At 45.2% G+C, this 27,561-nt stretch overlaps 1 protein-coding gene across 3 annotated transcripts in view; it reads right to left on the reverse strand.

The window, feature by feature from the left end:
* Positions 1 to 1,428: 1,428 nt before the first annotated feature.
* The window catches only part of LOC128685131 (salivary peroxidase/catechol oxidase-like), a 142,797-nt gene continuing 116,664 nt past the window's right edge, over positions 1,429 to 27,561 (reverse strand). For 2 of the 3 annotated variants that reach the window (XM_070081780.1, XM_070081867.1), the window contains exons 11-17: positions 26,972 to 27,142; positions 26,544 to 26,691; positions 18,953 to 19,119; positions 18,548 to 18,642; positions 18,289 to 18,435; positions 12,246 to 12,414; positions 1,429 to 1,737 (exon numbers count right to left, since the gene is read on the reverse strand). In XM_070081780.1, the coding sequence (XP_069937881.1) occupies positions 1,666 to 1,737; positions 12,246 to 12,414; positions 18,289 to 18,435; positions 18,548 to 18,642; positions 18,953 to 19,119; positions 26,544 to 26,691; positions 26,972 to 27,142 (969 nt within the window). In that variant the 3' untranslated portion in view covers positions 1,429 to 1,665. The remainder of the gene's footprint in view (positions 1,738 to 12,245; positions 12,415 to 18,288; positions 18,436 to 18,547; positions 18,643 to 18,952; positions 19,120 to 26,543; positions 26,692 to 26,971; positions 27,143 to 27,561) is intronic. The other variant, XR_011391587.1, reaches the window with a different exon arrangement.

A 27,561-nucleotide genomic window follows, 5' to 3' on the forward strand; every position in this document is an offset into this window, starting at 1 on the left:
AGAAAGATTGAAGACACTTAAGTTACATTCACTTGTTAGACGAAGAATGAGGGGAGACCTGATCGAAGTGTACAAGTGGAAGATAGGTATTAATAAAGACGATATTAATAAGGTCTTGAGGATGTCTCTCCAAGAGAGAACCCGCAGTAATGGATTTAAATTAGATAAGTTTAGATTTAGAAAGGACATAGGAAAGTATTGGTTTGGAAATAGGGTAGTTGATGAGTGGAACAGTCTACCTAGTTGGGTTATTGAGGCTAGGACTTTGGGTAGTTTCAAATTTAGGTTGGATAAGTACATGAGTGGGAGGGGTTGGATTTGAGTGGGACTTTCACATCAGAGCTTATTTCTTGGGTAGCATTGAAAATTGGGTTGGGCAAATGTTTTGTTAGTGGGATGAATTGTAAAGGACCTGCCTAGTATGGGCCAACAGGCCTCCTGCAGTGTTCCTCCTTTCTTATGTTCTTATGTAAATCAGGGGGCACTGACCAGATAGAGTAGTGCGCAGATGAAGAGCGAATTGAAAGATCTATGGAAAAGACTGCATGCTAGAGTCGAAATGAGTGGAAGAACCTGTATTTAAAACATGGAGGGGAAGAATGAGACCCTCCCCAGTGGAAAAGATAAGCATTGAAATTTAATAGACGAGGTAGGGAAAAAATCAGATGCCACATCCAGAATAGATGATGGCCGAGATGTAGAAATATGAACAGATTGTATACTACTTGTCCAGGTACATGCTGCAGTGTAATGCAGCGAAGTATGGACAAGGACTCGAGAATATGGTAGACCGTGGCGCACAGGAAGTGCACATTCATTAAACGCCATGGCACAGGAGAAGCCAACTTCTTCTAAGACAACGGATCTTCCTTTCTCTTAAGAAAATCTGGCAATAACGAGAGTAGACCGGGTGCGCCTATTTGCAGTTCAGACAAGAGGGAGGGTGGCTGCAAGATGGACTGCTAGGGTCAGCAGCACCGCAGACAGAACACTGTCTCTGACCTGCAATACTTTGCAGGGTGGTCGAAGCGCCAGCATTTTCAACATTACGTAAAGAGATGGTGGCAGTTCACGGCTGTCAAAAGTTAGCCTCGCTATATTGCAGGGATAGCACCACCGCCCGCAGGCAGGCAGGCAGGGGTAACACCTCCGACCGCAGGCAGGGATAACACTTCCCCCCCCGAGGGCAGGAATAACACCACCGCCCGCGGGCAGGGAGTATTAAGTGTCAACTAATGATTGGCAGATTCCAAAGCTCGAGTTGATTACACGTGATTAACAAACGGTTACAACGCGAGTTAAAGTATAATATATCCACAGCAAGAGTTAAGGAAGATGTGCTCGAGAATCTTAAAGGTGAAGGAAAATTAGAGCTCCAGTCACTGTAAAGGTTTACAGCCTTGATGGAAGGGCAAATAAAACTGCACAAGAACTAAGAATTTTATTAAGTGACTAGCAGCAACTTGGCGTTTATTCCTATTTCTCTCTCTCTGTAATTTATGAAAAATAAAACTGGTAAATATTAATTTACACTTCAATATGCATTTTTATTAATTTTGACATTACACACAAATATTCATATTCACATTACAAAACTGTTTCATACACGTGTGTAGTGTCATCTCAGAGGACGTGAGCAGCCTTTTCTTGTTGATGAAGTTAATGTTAACAGAGAAGCTTGCAGTGATCGTCCTGGTCCGGCTGAGAACAACCAGACAGTTGTGGCTTGCACCGCATCTGAAGAAACCAAGAGACGGGAATACGATGATCATTAGATATTTGTTTTGGTTATACATGGCGATTTTACAGGGCACAGTACTGGCATAAATTTGGTATTATTTACAAAGCCCTAAAGGAGAGTGCTTATTAAATAAAAATTCTTGCCACCATCAGTATTCATTCCCTGTTATTATATGGTAAACTAGATGTAATCTGGTCGCAGCATAAACACCACAGTACTGATGGCTATAAAACAAGTGATGCACAACACGTTGCCGTGCACGAAGTCTGCTCTTGCAGGTTAAATTTCCTTGAACTACTAAAAGGTTTGTCAAGCCATTAACGGCTTGACAAAGCTCCTGAAGATAGAAACGTTGCCACAATAAAATGTCCCATTAGTTCCACTTGTGTTCTTTTACTAAACATTTGAAGGCAATTCTACCAACAAATAAAAGCTAATAGAAATGGAAACGCAGTCCTTGTCTGTAGATAGCGAAGAATGCCAGTCCTTCTATTATTATATAATATTCTCTAAGTTGGAATAGAAAGCCAAACTTAAAAGTGGACTGAACTTTTAGCTCAGTCTCTAAATACCAGAAGTGACTAATATTCAGCATCCTCTTCATCAGCTTGCAGACTGCTCGTAAAATGGGCGGTAATTCACGACTTGTCTGGAGTCCCTGTCAGGATTTGGGATAGCCAGGACTTCAGACTGCCATTGTTTGGAGGCACCCTAATTGTTTATATAAAACTAAGTATAATTCAAATGTTAAGAGAGAAAAGGACCTAAATCAAAAGAACCCTAATTTCCATATCCCTAACGGATCACAAGGTTCTTAGATGTTCTCCACAATGGGCAAAAAACAGTCTCCAAGTCACCGACAAGGAATTCTTTACCGACACCTGATGTTTGAAACTGAAGTTACTGACTACCTATTACTATAATCAAAAAGAAGCGCTAAGCCACAAGGGCTATACAGTGCTGCAGGGTAGGAAAGGAAGCGAGGGTATTGGGCGGCAGAAGGGGGGGAGGGGCGATCAGTAGGTTACAGAAAACAACGGGGCAGGGGACAGTGCAGGGTAGAGGGTAGCAAGAGATCGAGGTAGAAAGGGGCTGAAGGTATCAGTTTGTGAAGTCAGTTGTCAAAAAGTCAATGAGAGAGTCCGGATGAAAGGTGGGTCCATCAGCGAGAAGGGAAGGTAAAGAGAGCAGCGGAACGAAGACGACGTTGGAGGTAAATTCTGCGTGCTCGTTGATACGGTGGACAGTAACAGAATGTGGCTGACCGATAATGGAACTTGACAATTCTCACAGAGAGGAGCAGGGCACCTCTCAATGAGATATCCATGAGTAAGACTAGTATGGCCAATGCGGAGACGAGAGAGAGTAGTCTCCCAACCTCGGCACTGGTGACAAGACGGCCAGTAACCTATACTCGGTTAATAGATTGAAGTTTGTTACCGAGTAGGGCAGACCAACGTTGTTGCCAACGGGTGTGAAAGTGGGTAGCTATTGCAGCAAAATAGTCCGTAAATGGAAAACCTCTATATGAAACTGGTAGGTCATGTACTGCTGACCGCGCAGCAGTGTCTGCCTGTTCATTGCCCTGTACGTCAACATGACCAGGGACCCAACAAAAAACTATCTTTATGCTTGGTAGAGATGAGGCATAGCAAAAGTTGGATACGGAGGACTAAGGGGTGAGGTGTATCAAATTTATGTTTAGCCTGTAAGGCACTAAGGGAGTCTGAGAACCACCAATGATGACAGGCATAGATGCAATACGGATACTTGCTGCAAGAATGGCATAATTCAGCAGTAAAGATACTAGCTGAAGATAGTAAAGGCACTCGTACGATGCTGTCCGGAAACTGTTGCGAATCCTATGCTGTCAGTAGACTTAGAGCCATCTGTGTACACTGCAATGGCAAGAGAAAGAGTGGAAGTGGTCAAGAAAAAGAGCGGGAAGCTACCGTAGACAGTTGGGCTTTCGAGCAAGAGTGAGAAAGAACAGACTCGAACAGCTGGAACTTCCCAGGGGTGAAGGGAAAAGCGAGATGCTACATGAACATATAAAGGTGGAAATTGAAGAAAAGACAAGAGCGAATGTAGGTGAAGAGAGAAGGGATGGAGCAAACAGGGGCGGCGAACAAATAAAGAATGTCTACTAATATTGGTGACCATTCTATAAATGGAAGGATTGCGGAGATCATGAAAGCGTTAAAGTAGGGAAGGCAATGGGCATGGCGATCGGATAAGGATGGAACGTTTGCTTCTGCATAGAGGCACTGAACAAGGGAAGAGCGAAAAGCACCAAGGCATAAACGTAATCCTTGGTGATGAAAAGGGTTGAGGCTAGAAAGAGTAGCAGGAGAGGCAGCTGAATAGATCTGGTCTCCATAGTATAGTTTCGATAAAATGAGGGTGGAATGTAGGCGAAGGAGAATTCGATGATCAGCTCCCCATGAAAGATGAGCAAGGGTTTTAAGAAGATTCAGCCGGCTGTGACAAGTTGTCTTCAGAGAGGTAATGTGAGGTTTCCAGGATAACCTACGGTCAAACAGGAGGCCTAGAAACCTGATTGCATCACGTTCAGGGATAGGGGTGCCATACACGTATAAAGGATGATCGTAGATGACAGAGCGTCTAGTGAAAGTAATTTGGAGAGTTTTGGTACTGGAAAATTTAAACCCATGTGTGGTGGTCCAATTGGAAACACGGTCGACCGCATGCTGGAGAGAAACTAACGAGGTGACAGTCAGCGCCTGCACAGGCAATAGCGAAGTCATCAACAGAGTGATGACCAAATATTGGATGGAAGACTAGAGGCCAAATCATTTATAGCAAGGAAAAAAAAGTGTTGTGCTCAGAACACATCACTGGAGGACACCTTCAGCTTTGATGAAATCCGGGGAGAACACATTATTAACCATAACACGGAAGTGTCTGTGTTAAAAAGTCCTTGAGGAAGGATGGTAAATTGCCTCGAAGGCCAATTTTGGCTTGGGCCAAAATAATATACCTCCAAGTTGTGTCATATGCCTTCTCAAGGTCAAAAAATATGGCAATAACTGAGTGGTTATTCGCAAATGCAATACGAACATGTGTATCCAAGCATAGTAAGGGGTCTATGGTAGAACTACCCTTACAAAAGCCATATTGAAGAGTGGAGAGACTGTTGTGCCTCTAAATACCACACTAAACGTCTATTTACCAGGTGTTTCATCACTTTGCAAACTGCACTGGAGCAATGGGACGATAGTGGGAGACTTCATGTCCCGTAGTACCCGGTTTGCGGAAAGGGAGAACAATGGCAGATTTCCCCAGCAGTGGAAGAACTCCTTGTGACTAAGTAAGACTTTAAAGGCGTAATAGGACTGCAAGGGCTGACTGATGTAAATGTTGTAGCATACGAACATGAATGTCGTCGGGCCCAGCTGTCGATGACCGGCAAGCTGAGTGTGTTGCCTCCAGTTCCTGAAGTGCAAAAAGGCACATTATACTGTTCTTCTCTGAGAGAAGAAAAGCCCAAGGGTGCTAACTCTCTGGCAGACTGAGTTAAAACGAGGGGCATAGATGGAGCCCCTGTGAAATACGGACCAGATGATTGCCAATTTCATTGGCAACTAGTGGGTTTGCTACATCAACACCCGCAACCCGCAGAACAGGGACAGGGTCACGAGAATATTTACAACTTAGTTTTCGTATTTTTTTCCAGACTGCATTCATGGAGGAAGCAGAGGTGATGGTGGAGACAATCTCACCAGCAAGTGCGTTTAGCATCACGGATGACACGGCGAGCGATCGCACGCTTCTGCTTAAAATCAAGAAGTTTCTCCGCGGTTCTATTGTACCGGTACCTGCCCCACGCAGCGCATTTCAAACATACTGCACGAGCACAAGCAAGAGACCACCAAGGCACGCATTTCTGAGAATGCCTGCCCAAAGTTTTGGGTATAGAATGAGAAGCTGAAGTTGAAACTGAGGACGAGAAGAGGTGTAAAAGCTCATCAATGGAGGACGAAGAAGGAACCTCACTAAAAACAGTTAGTTGTGAGTAAAGGTTCCAATTTGCCTGATCAAATTGCCAGCGTGGGTTACAAAGAGGTGGTGTATATGAAGGGGAAGTAAGAATGATTGGAAAATGATCGCTGTCATGTAAATCCGGGAGAACAGACCAGGTGATGCCTAATGCGGTGGAGGAAGAGCAGACAGAGATCGATGCAAGAGAGTACGAGTCCGAGGATTAAAATGGATGCGAGTACTTGTATTTAATACATGGAGGGGGTGGGTAGCAAGAAAAGCCTCTAACAATGCCATGGGAATCACAGTGAGACACCCCCCCCCCCCCAGAGGAAATGATGGGCATTAAAATCACCAAGTAACAGAAGTGGTGGCGGTAATGACGAAACAAGGAAGGAAATATCCGGGATAGATAATGCCCGAGAAGGAGAGAGATACAAAGAACAGAGCGTATCCCACCTATGCAAGTGGATACGGGCTGCTGTGTAATGCAGCGAAGTACCAACAAATAGCTGATGGTACAGAATATCAGTGCATAGAAGAAGGGTACTTTCATTAAAGGTCCCATCAGGAAAAGGTTCTGAAGAATACAATAAATTATAGCCTGAGAAGGGATAGATAATGGCAGACTGTAATTTTGGCTCCTGTAAGCAAACACCAACAGGGGAAAACTGGGAGAGCAACATCTGAAGCACACCCCGATTACCCCTGAGGCCACAAATATTCCACTGTAAATAGGCCATGATTGGCAACGATGAAGATACGTGAAATCCGCAGGTAAGGGTACCTATGGACTAGAAGGGTTAGAAAAGTCCACGTGCGGTGACAAAGGAAAACATTCAAGCAGCGAAGGAATGGTACGTTGTGAAAAGAGTTGCGCAGATGGAGAAGAGGAAAGAGAAGGAACAGAGTGTGGATCATTGTCCATTGACGGTTTGGTCTCTGCAATATATTCAGAGATTGCTTCAAGTGTTTCAGAGTTCAGAGACGTCATATGGGAGACAATATTGGAGATGGAAAGAGGAGTTTGAGTAAAGATCGGAGCTGTAATGGACTGTACCAAGGTAGGGGGGGGTCGAAAAGGTGGAGGGAACTGGAGAAGTGTGGGAAGGGACAGAAGAGGCAGAAACCCGGGAGGTGGCAGAAGAGGAAGAAACTTGGGAGGGGACAGGGGAGGAAGGCACAGTACAAGGAGGAGGATGAACCTCCACACCTGTAATGGAGCCAGTGAAATGGGAAAATCTAGGTACAGAGATCGGGAAGGTAAAATGTGGAGGTGGATGAAGGTAAGGAGGGGTTAAAGGAGATTTGTTGGATCTCTGTGAAGTAGAGGGACAATTGGGAGAAGGTGTTATACGAGGTCTTGTCGATACCGGGGTTTGTGAGGGGGAACACGAAAAAGTGAGGACAGACTGAGGTGTTGAAGTAGGGACGTCTGAGCCCAGGACAGCAAAAGAATTATATACAGGAGTGACTATGGCAACCGCAGAGGAGGCTGCAAAAGATGGGACCCCAGAAGTGGGGGGACGTTTTGAAACACGAGAATAAGAAACGGGGTAGTCTCCCTTGGAGGCGGAGATGAGAAACTGCCATAGCATAAGGGAGACCTCCTGCCTCTTTGAGGCAATGAATTTCCCGCTCATTTAAGTAGACCTGGCAATGGCGAGAGTACGAAGGGTGAGCCTCATGACAATTAAGGGAAGAGGGAGGTCGACTGCAAGATGTATTAGAATGGTCATCGGCACCACAGACTGGGCATTCGGCTATATATCTGCAATATTTTGCTGGGTGGCCAAATCGCCAGCAATTCCTATACTGTTGCGGTGTAGGGATCACCTTCCGAACTTGTAACCGATGTCCTGCTACAAACAGAGAATGGGAGTTCACGGCTGTCAAAAGTTAAAGGAGCTACATTGCAAGGGTATCGTCTTTGCCCGCAGGCGGGAAGAACTTAAGTGAATTGGGAGATCTTTGAGCTCCAGCTGTTTGAGAATGTCATTGCCACATGTCTGGAAATTCTGTTGGAGTATGGTATGGGGCAGAATAACAGTACCACTACAAGAATTGAGGGAATGTTGTTTTTTGATAGTGACAGGAATAGTATCGAAATGTGAAAGAGAAAGATCATGAGCTTGGGTAGAATTCTGGACTGTGATGATGCATGTGCCTCTCTCAAGAGCATGAAAGGAAATATCTACGAACGTGGCATAGGAGCGCTTTGCCAATACTATGGTCAGAAAGATAGGCAGTAGAAGAAGAAGTCTGTCTTAAAAGTAAAGAATTTAGTCCATTGTGTGGTCCGAAACAGTGTGGAGAGGGAGTGCATGACGTGTCTTTTCCGAGCATAATGGGAAGGTAACAAAGTAGCATCTGGAGACTGTCATTGGCGTTTAAAAGTGGGACCAGAGTCGGTCCGACGCGAGACGGGAAATTCGAAAATCGTCGCACCATAGAGGCAGAGGCCGGAAGCATAGTCAAAAGAGAGTGGAGGTCAGACAAATCGACGATGTCAGTGGAAGCCCCGGTACCTGAACTGGGTGAGGAAACAGCACCAGGAAGAGGTACAGGGGCCTTGGGAGTGTCCAAAGAGTGGCCAAAAGATGGGGCAAGGTCAGAACAGGGTGCAGTAACAATAAGGGGCCTGCGGGTAGTGGGGTCATGGATTTGGGACTCCATGGTTAGGTTACTTCTTTCTTTTTGTTTTTAAGAAGAGAAAGGAAAAAGAAAATAAAAAGAAAAAAGAAAAAAAAGGGGGGGACCGGGGAGGGATAGTTCCTAGGAGGAATGAAAGGCCAGAAATCTCCCTCCGCACCCAAGAGAACCTCAGCACCGCAAGTAGCACAGATGCAGCATGGAACCCGTGCCATACCCTACCCTTCATGCCAGTATACCAGCAATCTGGGATAGCAACCTCACATCTGCCGAGCTACCTCGGTGGACAAAAGAGGGCGGCCGGTTATCTGCCACAAAGCATACCTCCTTCGGCCACCACCCTCGGAATCCGAAAGGTGGCTTCCAGAGATACACCCGTCGCCCTTAAGACACCCAAAGCCACCCTCCGGGATACCGGAGAGGAATCAGGATATCCCCAGGTGATCCAGATCCCACGGCAAACTATGCCACTGCCAAGAACCTCAACGTAATGAGATGGACCCCAGTACCCTTCCCCCTACCTATGAACTAGTGTGCCTGTGGGAAAAATCCCAAAGCCAGAAAGAGGAAGAGCAAAAGGGAGGGGTGGGGAGGAGGAAAGGAAGGGGAGGATGGGATAGGGAAGGAGGGATTGCGGGGTAATTAGGTTTGGTCTGAGGAAGGAGACTGACAGGTCTAATTCCTCAGACCAAGAGCCTCTTCACCGCGCCAAGGAGCCCCCCCCCCTTGAAGATGGCACTACTGAAGGCAGACTGGAGTAAAGGATCCCAGCAGTTCCATGCAAGATTGAGAGAACACTCAAGCTCAAACAAAACTGGAACAGCATTCATATGAACATAATGATTGGTCAGAGACCTATCGTTCACGATTCTTGCATCCAAGGATGTCAGCAAAGACTAAGCGACTCCTGTCAGGCACAGACCAGTCCATATCCCACACACGGTGTGCACTTTAAATTCATTCAGGAAGCTCACAGGAATATAAGAAAGGACCACTAGAGGAAGCCTACTGGCCCAAGCAAAGTATGAAACAAAAAGTACCGAGGAACGTATCAACTAATATACGAAAGAGAGATTAGCTTAACAAGAGCCAAGTGGTCTAAAATCCAGTCAGGAAGGAGGCTGAAGGTCCTGCAACATCACTGTTTATGACAGCCTGCAGGAAGCAGTGCAGTCGTATCAAATAGACCAACCTAGCATAAGCCAGGATACCCTACATCCCCTTGTAACTGTGCCAAGAATGGGTGCAGAAGCACAAAATTAAAACCGGGTACCCAGGGACAATTATTTTTGCAGATTTAGTCTTCTTCAAATTTAGAACAGACAGGCCATAATCCTGAAAGAGAAAGCTAGTTTTTAATATCGAGACTAATGCCCCAACAGTTCCATTGTACATGAGAATGGGCTAATGATCCGCGTTCCTGGTATCGCACAGGAAATTTTACCATTGGTGTATTATAATCAAGGAGGAAGCGCTAAACCCGTAGTATTATACAGCGCCTGGAGGAGGGGATGTGGAAGGCATTCAGGCTTAATTCGGGGAACTGGAGCACAGATCCAATTCCCTAAATCAAGAGCCCCTCACCAACATCAAGGAACCTTCCCTGAGGAGACCATTGGAGTAATAATTTTATTTTCCCTTGGTTGTAGATATAGTATACAAGTCACCCATATATATAATCGATTGGAAATAAGAGGGAATATGGAAAAGTGGCAGCCTGACCCTTTGTAAGAAGGGATACTAATGATTCCAAGTTATTTAACTAATTTATTGTATAGACAAATTTGCCTATACACAAACAAGTTAAAGCTGTACTGTCAATAAGATGCCTCAGCCTTTTAAAATTGAAGTCATTCAGAAGAGTCAGACTAATATTTAACTTAATTTATCAGGAATACAGTGTCAAACTAGTTTACACCTAAAAGTAACAAACGTGCACCTGCAGTTCAGGTTTACTCTTCACTAAGCAAGAGTTTTATTGCAACATTTGGATTCATGCAGAAGCAGTAATTAAAAGTTCATATTCATTTAAGTATCTCTTTAAATGGGCTCTACAATTTTCGTCATATGCAGGGCCAGATTAAGAAGTCTCCGGGCCCTAGGCTATTCAGATTGGCGGGGCCCCTTTGAGTTACGGGTAAGCGAAGCGACCCCTTCCAGCTTGGGGGGGGGGGGGGTCGGTGAGCCTGTTTAAGGTCTAATTAAATACATTCTTGCTATTTAGATTAAATTTAATAGGGAAAGTACATCAAGACAACCAAAACCATTTACCAACAGCCATTATAACTATCATGGATGAGCCCCTGAACCCCTTGGACCGCGGGGCCCCCAAATGCGCGGGGCCCTAGGCAAATGCCTAGTTTGCCTATGCAGTAATCCGACCCTGGTCATATGGAACAAACATGCGAAAAGTTACCCGAATTTCTAATTACTGTATATCAGAGTTGAAAATGCGAAGCCTAACGGATGAGGCTTTTCGTCTTATGGACTAAACTGAAAAATTTGATTAAAAAACAGATTTAATCAATCTGAAGTTTCCCTTCTGGGATATTTTTTCCAAGAAATACTGCCCATACCCACCTGAACCACTGTTATCCTCAATACTACTACTACTACTACTGCTACCTGATACCATTATGCTTGATACCGCCGCTCCCTGGCAACCACCATAAATCCTGCTTGGCATACCAGGATGGTACCTCGAGACTTTGCTGTGTTAGGCTTAGAAAAACAAACTAATTTGGCCAAAGCAATAACTGGGCCTTCACTGGTATATTGGAAACTTTACTAAATTTCCTTTATCAATACTAACTCCCTACTGTCCAGATTGTCACTTATTTTCCGTAAATTAATCACAGTTGAAGTTAAATTACTTAAAATCCATTTTTTCATAATCTGTGGTCCAGTGACAAATTATTTAATGTCATCAGCCAGGAACGCGAGCCAATAAACGACGCAGTTATGGCACGAATATTTTTATTACTCGAATTCAAAACTCGACACAATCTGATGACAAGATTTTCCCCGGAAAGAAAGATTATCCATAAAAATTTCATTACAGCCTGCTTCAGTAGACTAATAAAATAAGAGCTATGCGAGAACAAAGCCGATATGAAACAGGCTGTTGTAGTTGCTTCATAAAATAAGCCTATTGCTACGTATTTATTACACTGAAATATTGCATAAAGAACAAAAGCAAAACATGTTCAAGCTGTAAAAAATTTTTTAATATATTTAGTTTGGGTGGTGCCTTTACATCGTCTCCCTAACGTTAGAAGCTCAACTCGCCACTGCCCGCTCTCTAACAAACTGGAAACAATGCCTCTGAGGAAGGTAACTAGACAGATACTGACAATTTACCTAAAGAATTAGACACGTGCAACATCTGGGTATCTATTGTACAAATTTCGTCATCCAGTGGCTTTATCAATACAGATTAAAAGGACAATGTGAAGACAGAAGAACTATTTACAACCTTAACTGTCACTGGCCCGTCCCTCGGGTATGACCTATTTCCACTGGGATATCCCACCTACCAGTGACAATGCTTACATCCGTTACACGTCCCTCACTTCACACCAGCATATAAGTACCAATAGTCATTTCTGTGCTTCAGACTCTCTACTACGGTGCTCTTCAACTCCAAGGCTGAGGGACCGATTACCTCATCTTTTGTATATAGTTCTACTGTCTTCACAGTATTCCACTGAATTTGTAGTGATAAAGCCTCTGGAGGGAGAAACTTCTACAATAAACATGCCCAGATGTTGCGCACGTGTAATTAATCTTTCCGGTATTTAATACCATTGATTGACAGTTGCATAGACTCCTGCTGAGGAAGGTAACTTACCAGACCGTCTGTGAGACACTGACAAAGGAGGCAGGGGGAGACGCTGACGTATCTTCCTTTAGGATGTAGTTGACCCTGGTAAGTGCATTCTACATCTCGCTCGTAGTGAGGCTCCTCCCAGTGGCTCAGATCAACCGAGGGCAGCTGGTCACACACCACTAAGGGATTCCTGCAGAGATTGACAACAAGTGTAGAGAAACTGCCTTACTAGAGGTCGGGCAGTCATCACCACCGAACTGGTAAAACATCCGCGGACAGCAGATGTTTTACGAGTTGCAGGGGTATTGACCAGAGAAGCAGCTGAAGCTGGTACACCCCTACAGAAAGAGGGGCCCAACGGGAAGGAAGGAGACCTGACTTACACAACAGCCCTATCAGCCCACCAAGCAGGGCGAAGGAATAAAGGGAAAGAGCAGCTGGGTGCAGGAGGTGAGAGGGACAGGTCATATGCAGAAGCACGACCATGCCACCAAGAACTACAGGAAAAAGTAAGGGAGAAAATAGCCATGTACAGACACGAACCAGATGCAACCACAAATAGGTGAGTACAAATAGGCGAGTACAGAGGGAAAGGCAATGGGAAGAGGAGAGGGCGAAGTCAGTGTTTATTCATGGGCTTCAGGAGAGTGAGGGAAGGACACAAAGACGGCAGGCAGAAAGACAGATTGAGATCAAAGAAATTGGTAATGAGGAAATGTCATTGTAAATTTCCAGAGAATAGATTACATAGTACTAACGCGTCAGTCTGGAGGTCCCAAGGTGGTAATTGCAGTGATGTATAACCCACCACAGAACAGGCGGAGGCCAAGGCAAGAGTATGATGAGAGTAATAGTGATGGTTGACACTGGCTGAAGTGGCCAGAAGGGCTCATGCGAGCAGGGCAAAGCTACTGATCATGGGTGACTTCAGCCACAAGAAGCTGACTGGGAGAACTTGGAGCCACATGGGGCCAAGAAACGTGGAGGGCTAAGATGATTCATTCATTCATTAGGGATTTGCCGGTACTTCCGGCCCGGGTCTTCTCCAGATGGTGACCCGGCGGCTAAGATGATGGAGGTGGTACTGGAAAACCTCTTCTACCAACACGTAAGGGACACTACCAGAGAGGAGAGGAACCAGCGAGACTGGACCTAGTATTCACCTTGAGTAGAGCAGATATTGAGAACGCATGAAAGACCCCTGGGGGCCAGTGATCATGCGGTTTTATGCTTCGAATACATAGTGGAGGGGGAAGCAGGATGGGCCCGATGAATGAAGCCAGACTACAAGAAAGGGGACTATGCAAGCATAAAGAACTTCCAGATCGGGGTTCGGTGGGACAGAACTGGCAGGGAAGCTGAGGAGAGGTTTGTACCCAATGGTAACAGAAATAACGAACAAGCCAGGATGAGCCTGTGGTTCACCCAAATGTGCAGGGAGGCCGAAACCAAGTGCTAGGGAATGGAAGAAGTATAGAAGGCAAAGGACCCAGGAGTATAAGGAGAGCAGTCGTAGAGCCAGAAATGAATATGCACAGGTAAGACGGGAGGCCCAAAGGCAATACGAGAATGACATAGCAGTGAAAGCCAAATCTGACCCAAAGCTGTTGCACAGCCACATCAGGAGAAGAACAGTCAAGGTCCAGGTAATCAGGCTGAGAAAGGAAGGAGGGGAGGTCACTAAAAACGACCGCAAAGTATGCGAGGAGCTCAACATGAAATTCAAAGAAGTGTTCACAGAAGAGAGAAGGGCCTCCAGAAAGGCAGGTGGGGTACACCAAGTGTTGGACATAATGCATACAACCGAGGAAGAAGTGAAGAGGCTGTTAAGCGAACTAGATACCTCAAAGGCGATAGGACCGGATACCATCTCTCCATGGGTCCAGAGAGAGGAAGCAGAGGCTCTGTGTACCACTAACAACTATCTTCAACACCTATAGAAACAGGACGATTACCGGAAGTATGGAAGACAGCAAATGTAGTCCCAGTTTTTAAAAAGGAGACACGAAGCTCACGGAGCGAGAAGTGTGACCGGGTAGCTGCCAGTTGAGGCGGGGCCAGGAGCTGTGACTACCCCTGCAATCACAACTAGGAGTACAACTAGGAGTACGTACGTACGCACGCACATCCTCACAAGAGATTAGTGCAGAAGCTAGAGAATCAAGCGCATATAACAGGAAGGGTACTGCAATGGATCAAAGAACACCTGACAAGGAGGCAGCAACGAATCATGGTTAATGATGAAGTATCACAGTGGGTGCCTGTGATGACCGGGGTCCCACAGGGGTCGGTCCTACGACCAGTGCTATTTTTGGTATGTGAATGACATGATGGAAAGGATAGACTCAGAAGTGTCCCTCTTCGCAAATGATGTGAAGTTAATGAGGAGAATTAAATCAGATGAGGATCAGGCAGGACTTCAAAGAGACCTAGACAGGCTGGACACCTGGTTCAGCAACTGGCTTCTCGAATTTAACGCCGCCAAATGCAAAGTCATGAAGATCAGGGAAGGGCAAAGACAGCAGAGAGTATAGGCTAGGTCGCCAAAGACTACAAACCTCACTCAAGGAGAAAGATCTTGGGGCGAGTATAACACCGAGCATGTCTCCAGAGGCACACATCAACCAGATAACTGCTGCAGCATATGGGCGCCTGGCAAACCTGAGAATAGCGTTCCGATGTCTTAGTAAGGAATCGTTCAAGACATTGTACACCGTGTACGTCAGGCCCATATTGGAATATGCAGCACCAGTTTGGAACCCACACCTGGTCAACCACGTCAAGAAATTAGAGAAAGTGCAAAGGTTTGCAACAAGGTTAGTTCCAGAACTAAGGGGAATGTCCTACGACGAAAGGTTAGGGGAAATCGGTCTGACTACACTGGAGGACAGGAGGGTTAGGGGAGACATGAGAACGGCATACAAAATACTGCGTGGAATAGACAAGGTGAACAGAGACAGGATGTTCCAGAGATGGGACACAAACAAGGGGTCACAATTGGAAGGGGAAGACTCAGATGAGTCAAAGGGATGTTAGGAAGTATTTCTTCAGAGTAGTCAGGAAGTGGAATAGTCTAGCAAGTGATGTAGTGGAGGCAGGAATCATACAGAGATTTAAGACGAGGTATGATAAAGCTCATGGAGCAGGGAGAGAGAGGTCCTAGTAGCGTTCAGTGAAGAGGCGGGGGCAGGAGCCGAGTCTCGAGCCCTGCAACCACAATTAGGCGAGTACAATTAGGAGAGTGGGCGCGTACACAGTACCTAAAGGTGTTCAGGTGTCAACGCCCTCGCGGACCGGTCCTTAACTAGGCCTCCAGGTGGATCAGAGCCTGATCAACGAAGCTGTTGTTGCTGGCCACACGCAATCCAATGCACAAACCACAGCCCAGCTGATCAGGCACTGACTTTAGGCATCTGCCCAGTACAATCCTGAAAACAGCCAGGGGTATATTGGCAATACCCCATACGAGAGGAAGCTGTTGAACAACAGTCTTGGGGTCCGGACGCTTATTTTATTCTCGGCATCTGTTGTTCATTGAGGAAGGATGTTGCACCGTCTGCCTGTTCTTTTACTGTCTTAAGGAGTGATTTGTGTGTGCAGATTTGTGACCAGTCACTAGGATCTAATGTGTACATTTTGACGCATCTCTCACTAATCATACGTCAATATTTAACTGAATTAGAAATTTCTGCCTCGCGCTCTACTTTTCGCATCCACTGAGGCACAGGTCACAGGCGGTGACCTCTACCCACTTCAGTAGGTACACGTGTAATGTTCTGTCGAGCAATAATTACTACATGAATGGGTAGGCAGTTGAATATTAGACTGAGCACTGATGGAAAGCGTTTACAATGCCCCAGAACTGTTTAGTAAATCTGCTCATAAAACAATCAGATCTACACTAGCATTATCAACTATTTTGTTCCCATCAATTCGATCTTTCAGAAATTACAAGTGAAACTATTGGAAGTCAGAGTTTCACTCCCATAAACGAATTACATAAATGGCATTAGTTCATAAAAGCCAGTATATTCAGCCTAAAAGATAAATGCCCCACCATTTATATCGAGAGTGATGCTGGCAAGTGTAAGTCAGGTAAGTACAATGTGGGAGAGTACCACCTCTCAGCGAAGTACCTCAACCCCGGTACTTAACACACTATAGTAATGTGACCCAGCAGTGAGGGTGAGGCTGGGGGACAAGTACTCTGACCGGCAACAATGGGTAGATATTAGAATAAACGCAACCCAAGTAAATGTAACAAGTTAAACTTGGCACAGATACTCGACCAGATACTTACGTAATATCTTCTATAGTATCTTATCGGGAAACTAAATGATCAAATTATAAATTAACAACCATAACACGAGCTTCTAAACATTTTAACCAAGTTTTTCCAATTCATCAAAATTTTATTTAATATGTCAATCCATTAATGAATTATACTAATCTTTCCTCTCCCCCTCCCACTTTCCCTGCATTTTGCAAATCAAACCAATTTACCAAAGTTATCAAATTGATAACTGCAAGCAGTAAAACCCACTCAGGAAATCGAAGCAAATCAGAAGGTAGAAAAAAGTGTGCATTCATTATCAGAGTGACAGACGTGGAGGGCTAGAACCATTTACTACTTTCAAAATTATACTTTACAGAACCATTCAGCCAAGACAAGCAGCTGAATAGTGTACATACAAGGCAGAAAAAGATGCAACAACTGCCTCACTGCACAACCCTTGCGTTAAGAGGAACGTAAATTTCCCAGTCAGAAAATAACTTGCTCATTTTTTCACTATAATCTACCTTGTCCATACTTACTATCGCATTTTTTTTTGGGGTTTGTTTTTGTTTTGTAAGGTGAAATACAGGATCTTTCCTTAATTCATGGTCTTATTTAACAAATCTGAGGACAATTATGTTGCCGACGTCTGAGTACAGCTCAGACCTCTGCAACAATTGTCCTCAAAGATTTAAGTTACAGTAGACAGTCATTTAACACGAATTTATTTGACACGATTTGGGTATAGCACGATTGAAAAATTGTGGCACAATTTTATGTAACACGTCGTATGATGAATTTAACACTCTTCAGTTTGCGGGAAGAAAAAAAACTTTCCCTTTTCCTTAAGCGGCCGCCTTGTTGTGGTTCTGCTGGGGAGACCTCCCGCCGTCCCCAGCCTCCCGCCGTCCACAGGCCCCCCGACACCTCCCCCACCATCAAAGCATTCTGCTACAAGCTTGAGATTGTGAATTGTGTTTAGATCTTCTAATTGCTATATCTTGTATCTACCAAGAAATCATGACAGTAGGCATACCGGTGTTGCTCAAAGTGGCAAGAAAAGGTGCAAAAGCATTTAAGTCTTATAATTAACGAAGGAAACAAAGATATTAGACAAGACATAACTTGTGGCCATAATGAAGTGTTACTTTGTACACAAAGTGGTAAACGGAAGTTTGTGTGACTGACTTACTGAATCATTCGACTGACTTACTGAATCACTTGATTGAATGACAAAGTTACACTCCAGTACAACCATCAACTTCAGTATCAGAACCTCTACCATCCACCTCAGCCCAGTAGGACCACAGCATAACTCCACTCTTCACAATCATCCACAAACACCAGCACCCACAATGTAAGGCAAGAAATACTATTTGGTACATTTGTAGTCTTACGCATTAAAAACATAATACATCATAATGAACCACAATTATATTTTCACTTTTATTTATGTAAGATGCTGAGGCCTAAAAAAAGTCTAGCTTTTTTGGGGCTCTCAGGAACTAAACTACCGCGTTAAATGATGGTCTACTGTATATCATGAATTAAGGAAAGATCCTAGATTTCATTTTACGAAACAAAACAAATGCGATAATTATGGACAAGGTACATTATAGTGGAAAAAATTAACATGTTATTAGAAGACTGGGGAACTTACGTTCCTCTTAAGTTCCAAATAACACTCCTCCCCACAAGAGCCGCTCGCAATGTGCGTAGTCCCACAAGACAGACTGTGCCACAGGAGTGCACACGGACAAGCTCCCACAGTGCAGTAAAGGAACTTACTCTCTCTTTGAAGGAAGATGCAGTATCCTAGCTGGCACCCTGGCATCAGGGTCTTCCATGTTATCACAGACCAGACGAGCCAGGGAGGTGGAGGAGCGGATGGCTTGTAGCTGGCCCAGTGTCAGCCCAGCGTCAGCATTCTCGTACCTGTCCACCAAGTTTCAACATAATATATTGTGTTAGACTTTTATCGGTCATTCAGCTACCATATTAAGTCAGGAAAGCCATTCTTTCTTTCCCAGTAATTATACCAACGTACCAGAACCTGTCGCCGCGTCGGACGTTGAGGAACTGATAGGCGATGATGCAGGCGAACGTAGGCCCAACTAGGCCTCCAGGTGTAGCAGTCTCAGCCTGAAATATTTATATTATTCCCTAAACCAATGTACAATATTTTGTATATGGGAAGCATTAAGATAAAGTGGACCAAACAGCTTAACTTGTGCACATTTAAATCTTCAGTTTTTAATATTCATGAAATAAATTTCTGCTTAATAAAGTTTACCGATTGGCGACTTCCTACAGTTAATACACACACTTATTGACACACTGGAGTTTAAAGAATTGTCCAGCATTCCAGAACAGCTGCTACTCTCGTCCATTCGTCACTGATGACACATGCAAACAGCAGTTATGTTTGTGCTCCAGTTGGCTATGCACTCACCAGACCTCCAGGAAACAGGTCAATATCTTCTATGTGAGCATAAGTTTTGCGGAGGACAGAGACTGCCTGCTGGGGCATCACATGGAGGAGGTCATCGAAGGTGGTTGCCAGTCCCCCACCGCAAGCTTCTCTGTACTTCACATATGGTCCTATACCATGGTCCCGACCTGCTGATGCCAAGAATTTCAGCAAAATATTCATGAATTTCTAAAGCACTAAAACTGTTTATTGTGGAAAAAGTCTTTGGTGAGACCACCTGAGCAACCTCTAAAGCCAGCATAGCATCTACTTTTAATTCTATACGAGTGGTTCGCATCAGGCGACATCATACCAAAATATCTTACTGAACATGGTGTATGGAGTATAGTGTTGAGGAGGCTGTCAAACTAGGTACAGGGTTTTAACAGCCACCCTCTTCCGAGTGAAAACCTGGTAACTTGTGATCAGTCCCTCAGTGATGTTTTCCACTGCTATCTGCGACAGGCCACACCGGGAGTGCACTAACAAGGGATGCTGAAAATACTGCCCACTTAGACCCTTTATTCCAGGGGTAAACTCTTGCGAGAAGCACTGAGGCTTCGTACTATCTGTCAAAGAATCCAGAATATCATAATCAAAAGAAGCGCTAAACCACAAGGGCTATACAGTGCTGCAGGGTAGGAAGGAAGCAGGGTTATCAGGTGGCGAAAGGGGGAGGGATAATTAGTAGGGTACAGAGAACAGTGGGGCAGTGGATAGTACAGGGGTAGAGGGTAGCAAGAGATTGATGTAGAAAGGACTGAGGGGAGTGCGAGAGGTATCATCACCAGAGTTTGTGGAGTAAGTCGGTTGATAAGAAGTCAACGAGAGAGTCAGGATTAAAGGAGGGTCCATCAGCAGGAAGGGAAGATAAAGAGATAGTAGAGCAGAGACGATGTTGGAGGGAAATTCTGCGTGCTCGTTGATAGAGGGGGCAGTCTAACAATGTGGCTAACCGATACTGGAACCTGGCACGTATCACAGAGGAACAGGGTGCCTCTCCATGAGATACCCCATGAGTAAGGCGAGTGGGGCCAATGCAAAGACAGGAGAGAGTAGTCTCCCAACCCCGACAGAGGACAAGAAGACGGCCTGTAACCTATACTTGGTTTAATAGAATGAAATTTGTTACCGAGTAGATTAGACCAACGTTGTTGCCAATGGGTGTGAAGGTGGGTTGCTATTACAGCAAAATAGTTCGTAAATGGAACACCTCTATATGAAACTGGTAGGTCATGTACTGCTGACCACGCAACAGTGTCTGCCTGTTCATTGCCCTGTACGTCAACATGACCAGGGACCCAACAAAAAACTATGCTTGGTCGAGATATGGCATAGCCAAAGTTGGATACGGAGGACTAGGGGGGCGAGGTGTATCAAATTTTCGTATAGCCTGTAGAGCACTAAGGGAGTCTGAGAACCACAAATGATGATGACAGGCATAGATGCAATATGGGCAAGTGCTGCAAGAATGTCATACAATTCAGCTGTAAAAATGCTAGCCGAGGATAGTAAATGTCCTCGCGTGACACTGTCCAGAAACACTGCTGCGAATCTGACGCCATCAGAAGAGAGCCACCTGTGTGCACTGCGATGGCATGAGAATGAGAGCAGAAGTGGTCAAGAAAAAGAGCGGGAAGCTACTGTAGGCAGTTGGGCTTTCGTGCAAAGGAGTGAGAAAGAACAGACTTGGACAGCTGGAACTTCTCAGGAGGGGGCAGGGAAAAGTGAGATGCTACATGAACATAGAAAGGTGGCAACTGAAGGGAAGACAAGAGCGAATTTAGTCGAAGAGAAAAGGAACGGAGCAAACTGGGGTGACGAACAAATAAAGAATGTACTAACATCGGTGACTATTCTATATATGAAAGGATTGCAGAGATCATGAGAGCAAACATAGTAGTAAAGGCAATGGGCATTGCGGCAATTGGACAAGGATGGAATATTTATTCGCTTCTGCATAGAGGCTAAACAGGAGAAGAGCGAAAAGCACCAAGGCACAAACAATCCCTGGTGATGGATGGGATTAAGGCTCGAGAGAGTAGTAGGAGAAGCCGCTGAATAGATCTGATCACCATAATCGAGTTTTGATAAAATGAGGGCTGAATGTAGGCGAAGGAGAGTTCGACAATCAGCTCCACATGAAAGATGAGCAAGGGTTTTAAGAAGGTTCAGCCGGTTGTGGCAAGTTGCCTTCAGAGAGGTAATGTGAGGTTTCCAGGATAACCTACGGTCAAAGAGAAGGCGTAGAAACCTGACTATCACGTTCAGGGATACGCGAGCCATAGAGGTACAAATTATTGGAGATGACAAAGCTCCTAGTGAAAGTAATTTGGCTAGTTTTGGTACTGGAAAATTTAAACCCATGCGTGGTGGCCCAATTGGAAACACGGTAGACTGCATGCTTGAGAGAAACTAACGAGGTGACAGTCAGCACCTGCACAAGCTATAGCAGTCAACAACATAGTGATGACCAAATATTGGATGGAAGACTAGAGGCCAAATCATTTATAGCAAGAAGTGTTGTGCTCAGAACACATCCCTGAGGGACACCCTCAGCTTGGACAAAGTCCGGGGAGAGAACATTATTAACACTGAAATGTCTGTCACTTAAAATGTTTTTAAGGAAGGATGGTAGATTGCCTTAGAGCCTTAAGGAGTGGGATTGGGCCAAAATATTATACCTCCAAGTTGTATCATATGCCTTCTCGAGGTCAAAAAACATGGCAATAACCGAGTGGTTATTCACAAAGGCATTACGAACATACATATCCAAGCATAGTAAGGGGTCTATGGTAGAACGGCTCTTACGAGAGCCATATTGACGAGTGGACAGACTGTTGTATGCCTCTAAATACCACATTAAATGTCGATTTACCAGACGTTCCATCACTTTGCAAACTGCACTGGTAGGAGTAATGGGACGATAGTAGGAGGCATGTCCCATAGTACCCAGTTTGTAGAAAGGGAGAACAAAGGCACATTTCCACAGCTGCAGGAGAACTCCTTGTGATCAAATAAGATTGAAGAGGTGTAAGAGGCCTACAAGGGCTGATTGATGTAAATGTTGTAACATACGAATATGAAGGTCGTCAGGCCCAGGTGCCGATGATCGGCAAATGGAGAGTGTCGCCTCCAGTTCCTGAAGTGTAAAAAGGCACATTATACGGTTCTTCAATGTGAGAAGAAAAGTCCTAGGGTGCTAACTCTCTGGCAGACTGAGGAAAGAAACGAGGGGCATAAATGAATTCCCTGAGAAATACTTACCAGATGATTGCCAATTTTAATGGCAACATCAAGAGGGTTTGCTATATTAACACCGGCAACCTGCAAAACAGGAGCCCAGGTATGGAGAGTATTTACCACTATTTCCGTACTTTTCTTCAGACTGCACTCAGTGGAAGCTGAGGTGATGGTGGAAACAATCTCGCCAGTGAGTGCGTTTAGCATCACAGATGACACGGCGGGCGACCACTCGCTTCTGCTTAAAATTAATTAGTCTCTCTGTGGTTCTATTGTACCAGTACCTGCCCCATGCAGTGCGTTTCAAAAGTACTGCCCGAGCACAGGCAGAAGACCACCATGGCACATACTTCTGAGAATGCCTGTCTGAGGTTCAGTGGATAGAATGAGAAGCTGCAGTTAAAACTTATGTTGAGAAGAGGTGTAAAACCTCATCAATGGAGGATGAAGAAGGAACTTCACTAAAAGCAGTTAGTTGCGAGTAAAGGTCCAAATTTGCTGGATTAAATTGCCAGCGAGGGCTACGAAGATGTGGTGAATATGAAGGGGAAGAATGATTGGAAAGTGATCACAATCATGGAAGTCCGGTAGAACAGACCAGGTGAAGTCTAGTGCAGTGGAGGAAGAGCAGACCGAGAGATCGATGCAAGTGTGTGTGAGTACTAGGATCAAAATGGGTGGGGGTACCCGTATTTAAAACATGGAGGGGGTGAGAAGCGAGAAAAGCCCCAACTGAATGCCACGCGAGTCACAATGAGACACCCCCCCCCCTCCCCCACCGAGGAAATGGTGGGCATTAAAATCGCCAAGTAACAGAGGTGGTGGCGGTAAGGATGAAACAAGAAAGGCAAAATCTGGGATAGATAATGCTCGAGAAGGAGAGAGATATAAAGAACACTTGAAAATTTGGTTCTTGTAAGCAAATATCAATAGAGGAAAACCTGGAAAGCAACATCTGAAGCTCACCCCAATTACCACTGAGGCCACGAATATTCCACTGTAAATAGGCCATGATTGGCAACGAGGAAAATACCAGGAATCCGCAGGTAAGGGCACCTACAGACTAGAGGGGTTAGAAAAGTCTATGTGCGGTGGCATCAGAAAACTTTCAAGCAGCGAAGGAATGGAGCGTTGCAAAGAATGGAGTTGTGGAGATGGAGGAGAGGGAAGAGAAGGAACAAGAGGTCGATCAGTGTCCATTCAAGGGTTAGTCCCTACAATATATTCTGAAATAGCATCAAGTGTTTCTGAATTCAAAGACGTTGTATGGGAGACAATATTGGAGAGAGAAGGAGAAGGGTGAGTAAAGATTGGGACAGTAATGGACTGTACTAAAGTAGGGGGGGGGGACAAAAGTGTGTTGGGAACTGGAGAAGTGTGGGAGGGGACAGAAGAGGCAGAAACCTGGGAGGCAGCAGAAGAGGGAGAGACTTGGGAGGGTACAGGGGAGGAAGGCACAAAACAAGGAGGGTGAACCTCCACACTTGTAATAGAGCCAGTGAGAGGGAAAGAACCAGGTACAGAGACGAAAGGTAAAATGTGGGGGCAGAAGAAGGGAAGGAGGGGGCAAAGATGATTTGAGCAAAGGGGATTTTTTGGACTTCTGAGAAGTAGAGGGGTGATTGGTAGAAGGTGTCGTACGAGATCTTGAGGGAGAACTCGAAGATGTCAGAACAGACTTAGGTCTTGAAGCAGGGACGTGATCCCAGGACAGCAAAAGAATTAGATACAGGAGTGACTATGGGAGGGGTAACAACAGAGGCTGCAGAAGATGGGACCCCAGAAGTGGGGGGGACGTTTTGAAACACGAGAATAAGAAACACGGGGTAGTCTCCCTTGGAAGCGGAGATGAAAAAACTGCCATAGCATAAGGGAGACCTTCTGCCTCTTTGAAGCAACGGATTTCACGCTCATTTAAGTAGACCTGGCAACGGCGAGAGTACGAAGGGTTAGCCTCATGACAATTAAGGGAAGAGGGAGGTCGACTGCACGATGTATTAGAATGGTCGTCGGCACCACAGACTGGGCATTCTGCTATAGATCTGGAATATTTCGCTGGGTGACCAAATTGCCAGCAATTTCTACACTGTTGGGGTGTAGGGATCACCTTTCGAACTTGTAACCGATGTCCTGCTACATAAACAGAGGACAGGAGTTCACGGTTGTCGAAAGTTAATTGAGCCACATTGCAAGGGTATCGTCTGCATCCGCGGGCAGGAAGGACAAGAGTGTCTACCTTGAAGATCGGGAGATCTTGGAGTTCCAGCTGTTCAAGAATGTCATTGCCACATTCCTGAAAAGTCTGTTGGACTATGGTATGGGGCAGAATGACAGTACCACTACAAGAACTGAGGGAATGTTTTTTGATAGTGACAGGAATAGTGTTGATATGTGAAAGAAGAGAAAGATCATGAGTTTGGGTAGCATTCTGAACAGTGATGATGTGCATACCACTCTTCAGAGCACGAAAGGAAATATATCTACCAACATGGCAGAGGAGCACCTAGCCATTAGTATGGTCGGAAAGATAGGCAATAGAGGAAGTCGGTCGTAAAGTAAAGAATTTGGTCCATTGTGCATTCTAAAACTGAGCATGGAAAGGGAGTATTTGATGTGTTGATTTTTCCTGAGAAGAACGTGGTGGTGAAGTGCCATCAGGCAATTGTCATTTGTGTTTAGTAGTGGGACCAGAGTTGGTCCGACATGAAATGGGCTAGCGGTTCGAAAATTGCCACACCGTAGAGGGAGAGGCCAGAAGCATAGCCAAAGGAAAGCAGAGGTCAGACAAATCAAAGTTGTCAGTCGAAACCCCGGTACCTGAAGTGGGCGAGGAAACAGCACCAGCAAGAGGTACAGGGGCATCAAGAGTGTCCAAAGAGTGGTCAAAAAACGAGACAGGGTCAGAATGGGGTGCGGTATCAAGAAGGGGCCCGGGGGTAGTAGGTTCATGGACTGGGCTCTCCATGGTTAGGTTACTTTTCTTTTCTTTTTGTTTAAGAAAAAAAAATAAAAAAAAAAAGGGGGGAGCAGGGAGGAATAGTTCCCAGGAGGAATGAAAGGGCCAGAAATCTCCCTCAGCGCCCAAGAGGACCTCAGCATCGCAAGTAGTGCAGATGCAGCATGGAACCCATGCCATACCCTACCCTTCATGCAAGTAAACCAGCAATCTGGGATAGCAACCTCACATCTGCCGAGCTACCTCGGTGGACAAAAGAGAGGGTGGCTGGATATCCGCCACAAAGCATACCTCCTTCGGCCACCACCCTCGGAATCTGAAAGGTGGCTTCCAGAGATATACCCATCGCCCGAAAGACACCCAAAGCCACCCTCCGGGATACCCGAGAGGGATTGGGACATCTCCATCAATCCAGATTTCATGGCAAACTACGCCACCGCCAAGAACCTCGACGGAATGGGATGGACCCCGGTACCCTTTCCCCTACCTAGGAACTAGCGTGCCTGTGGGAAAAATACCCGAGGCCAAAAAGAGGAAGGGCAAAAGGGAGGGGTGGGGGGGAGGAGGAGGAGGAGGAGGAGGAGGAGGAGGAGGAGGAGGAAAGGAAAAAGGGGGAGGATGGGATGGGGAAGGGGGGATTGGGGGGTAATTAGGTTCGGTCTGAGGAAGGAGACCGACAGGTCTAATTCCTCAGACCAAGAGCCTCTTCACCACGACAAGGAGCCCCTCTTGAAGAGGCAAAGATTCCAGAACAAACAGCCCTGCAGTCAGTCTGGAGATGGTGAAGAATGGTAACTATCTGCACTGTGTCAGTCTTCTTTAAGGTCAAAGATAACCACAAGGTTTCTGGGTAGCTGGCAGAACCTTCCTGGAATTTTCCAGACAGCCAAACTAAGCTGTCAGTTGTGAATGGAACTTTTAGAAGCAAAACTGTACCGACGAAATAACGTTTTTCAGTCTTAGTACTAAATGAGACGAAATTTCAAGTCCCCAACAACTTACAGATGAAGTTCATCAAAAATTTCCAGTAATTCGCTGCTTCCTTCATGTCAACGGTCGTCACCACCCCCAGCCCTCCCCCTGCCTGGCTTCTGGTCGCCACCCCAGGCTCCCCCTGCCAGAGTTGTCACCACCCCCCAGCCCCCCCCTTCCCTGGCTGGCTTAGATATGTTTACTTTAATATACACAGATTCAAAGATAATTAAAAACTAATTACTCCAAACCACAACCGACCACACAAAACTAGCTACCAACACTACACAAAACTAGCTGCCCAGGTACCAACACTGCACAAAACTAGCTACCCAGGTACCAACCTTACATTTACTTTCCTATTAATTTACTGTACACAGATTTAACCACTTAGCGTCGTGCCTCGAGCGATGTTTCTAGCAAATAGGTCCCTTATGGGGTTTGGATGACCCTGGAACAGCTGATTCACGATGGATGGGACTAGACGCAAGTCAACTGGTAGGAGTCTTGTACCAACCAGACCTCGCAGCACACTGTCGTAGATTCCCGGCTGTTGAACAAGTTACGAGTGTAAGTTATGCATGCTATTATGGCTTCGTTGTTAGCAATTACGTATACAAGATTATACTTTAAAAGTAACCATACATGGGTTGCAAGAGCAGCTAAACATTGAGATGCTAGGGACGAGGGGTACGTGCTCGGGGGGGGGGGGGGGAGGCGAACATAAGACTAGAGAACGTCATGTGATTCATTACACTTACTTCCCACAATGATTCACTAACTTAACCTCCCTTTTGTAACCCTTTCCTCCCCATATCTGGAAGTCTTACCTGGGTTGCCAAAGAAGCGTTGTTGAAGGTCTGAACGAGAGGAACAGAAGCAAGAGGCAGATAGTTGTGATCAAATAAAGGCAGGAAGTCCGGGATCATTGTGTGTCCGACCCTGAACACACTTGTAGCGAACTCGTTCAGTGCCCCGGGGTTGACACGCTGGTCATAACCCTGAAACCAAGACCAAAAACTGAGTGATCACTTGTTTAATTCGTGGAGAAACTAATAGCTACTTAGCTGAGATATTGTCAAATTTATTGATTACTTTTTTTAAATATAACAAACATCGAAGGAAATTTATAAATGAAAAAAAAATTTCAAGTAAAACATTTAAGTTATAAATTTTAAATTATTTACAAACTTTAATGAAGTTACGAGATCCCCAGGTTACATACAGGGATGCTGCTGGACATCTGTACGTCAATCTTAATAGCCGAGGGAATGACAACTTACCAAGAATGGAGAACTAAAAGCCTTAAAAGTACTTTAATGTTCATAATATTTTCGCCTGTATTCAATTGAAGAAGCCGCTACGCAGGCAGAACTATTAAGCAAAAAAAATCACCATAGGAAGGTGGAGGGTAACGCCC

Source organism: Cherax quadricarinatus, chromosome 1 (genome assembly GCF_038502225.1).
Source record: "Cherax quadricarinatus isolate ZL_2023a chromosome 1, ASM3850222v1, whole genome shotgun sequence".
Taxonomy (NCBI): Eukaryota; Metazoa; Arthropoda; class Malacostraca; order Decapoda; family Parastacidae; genus Cherax; species Cherax quadricarinatus.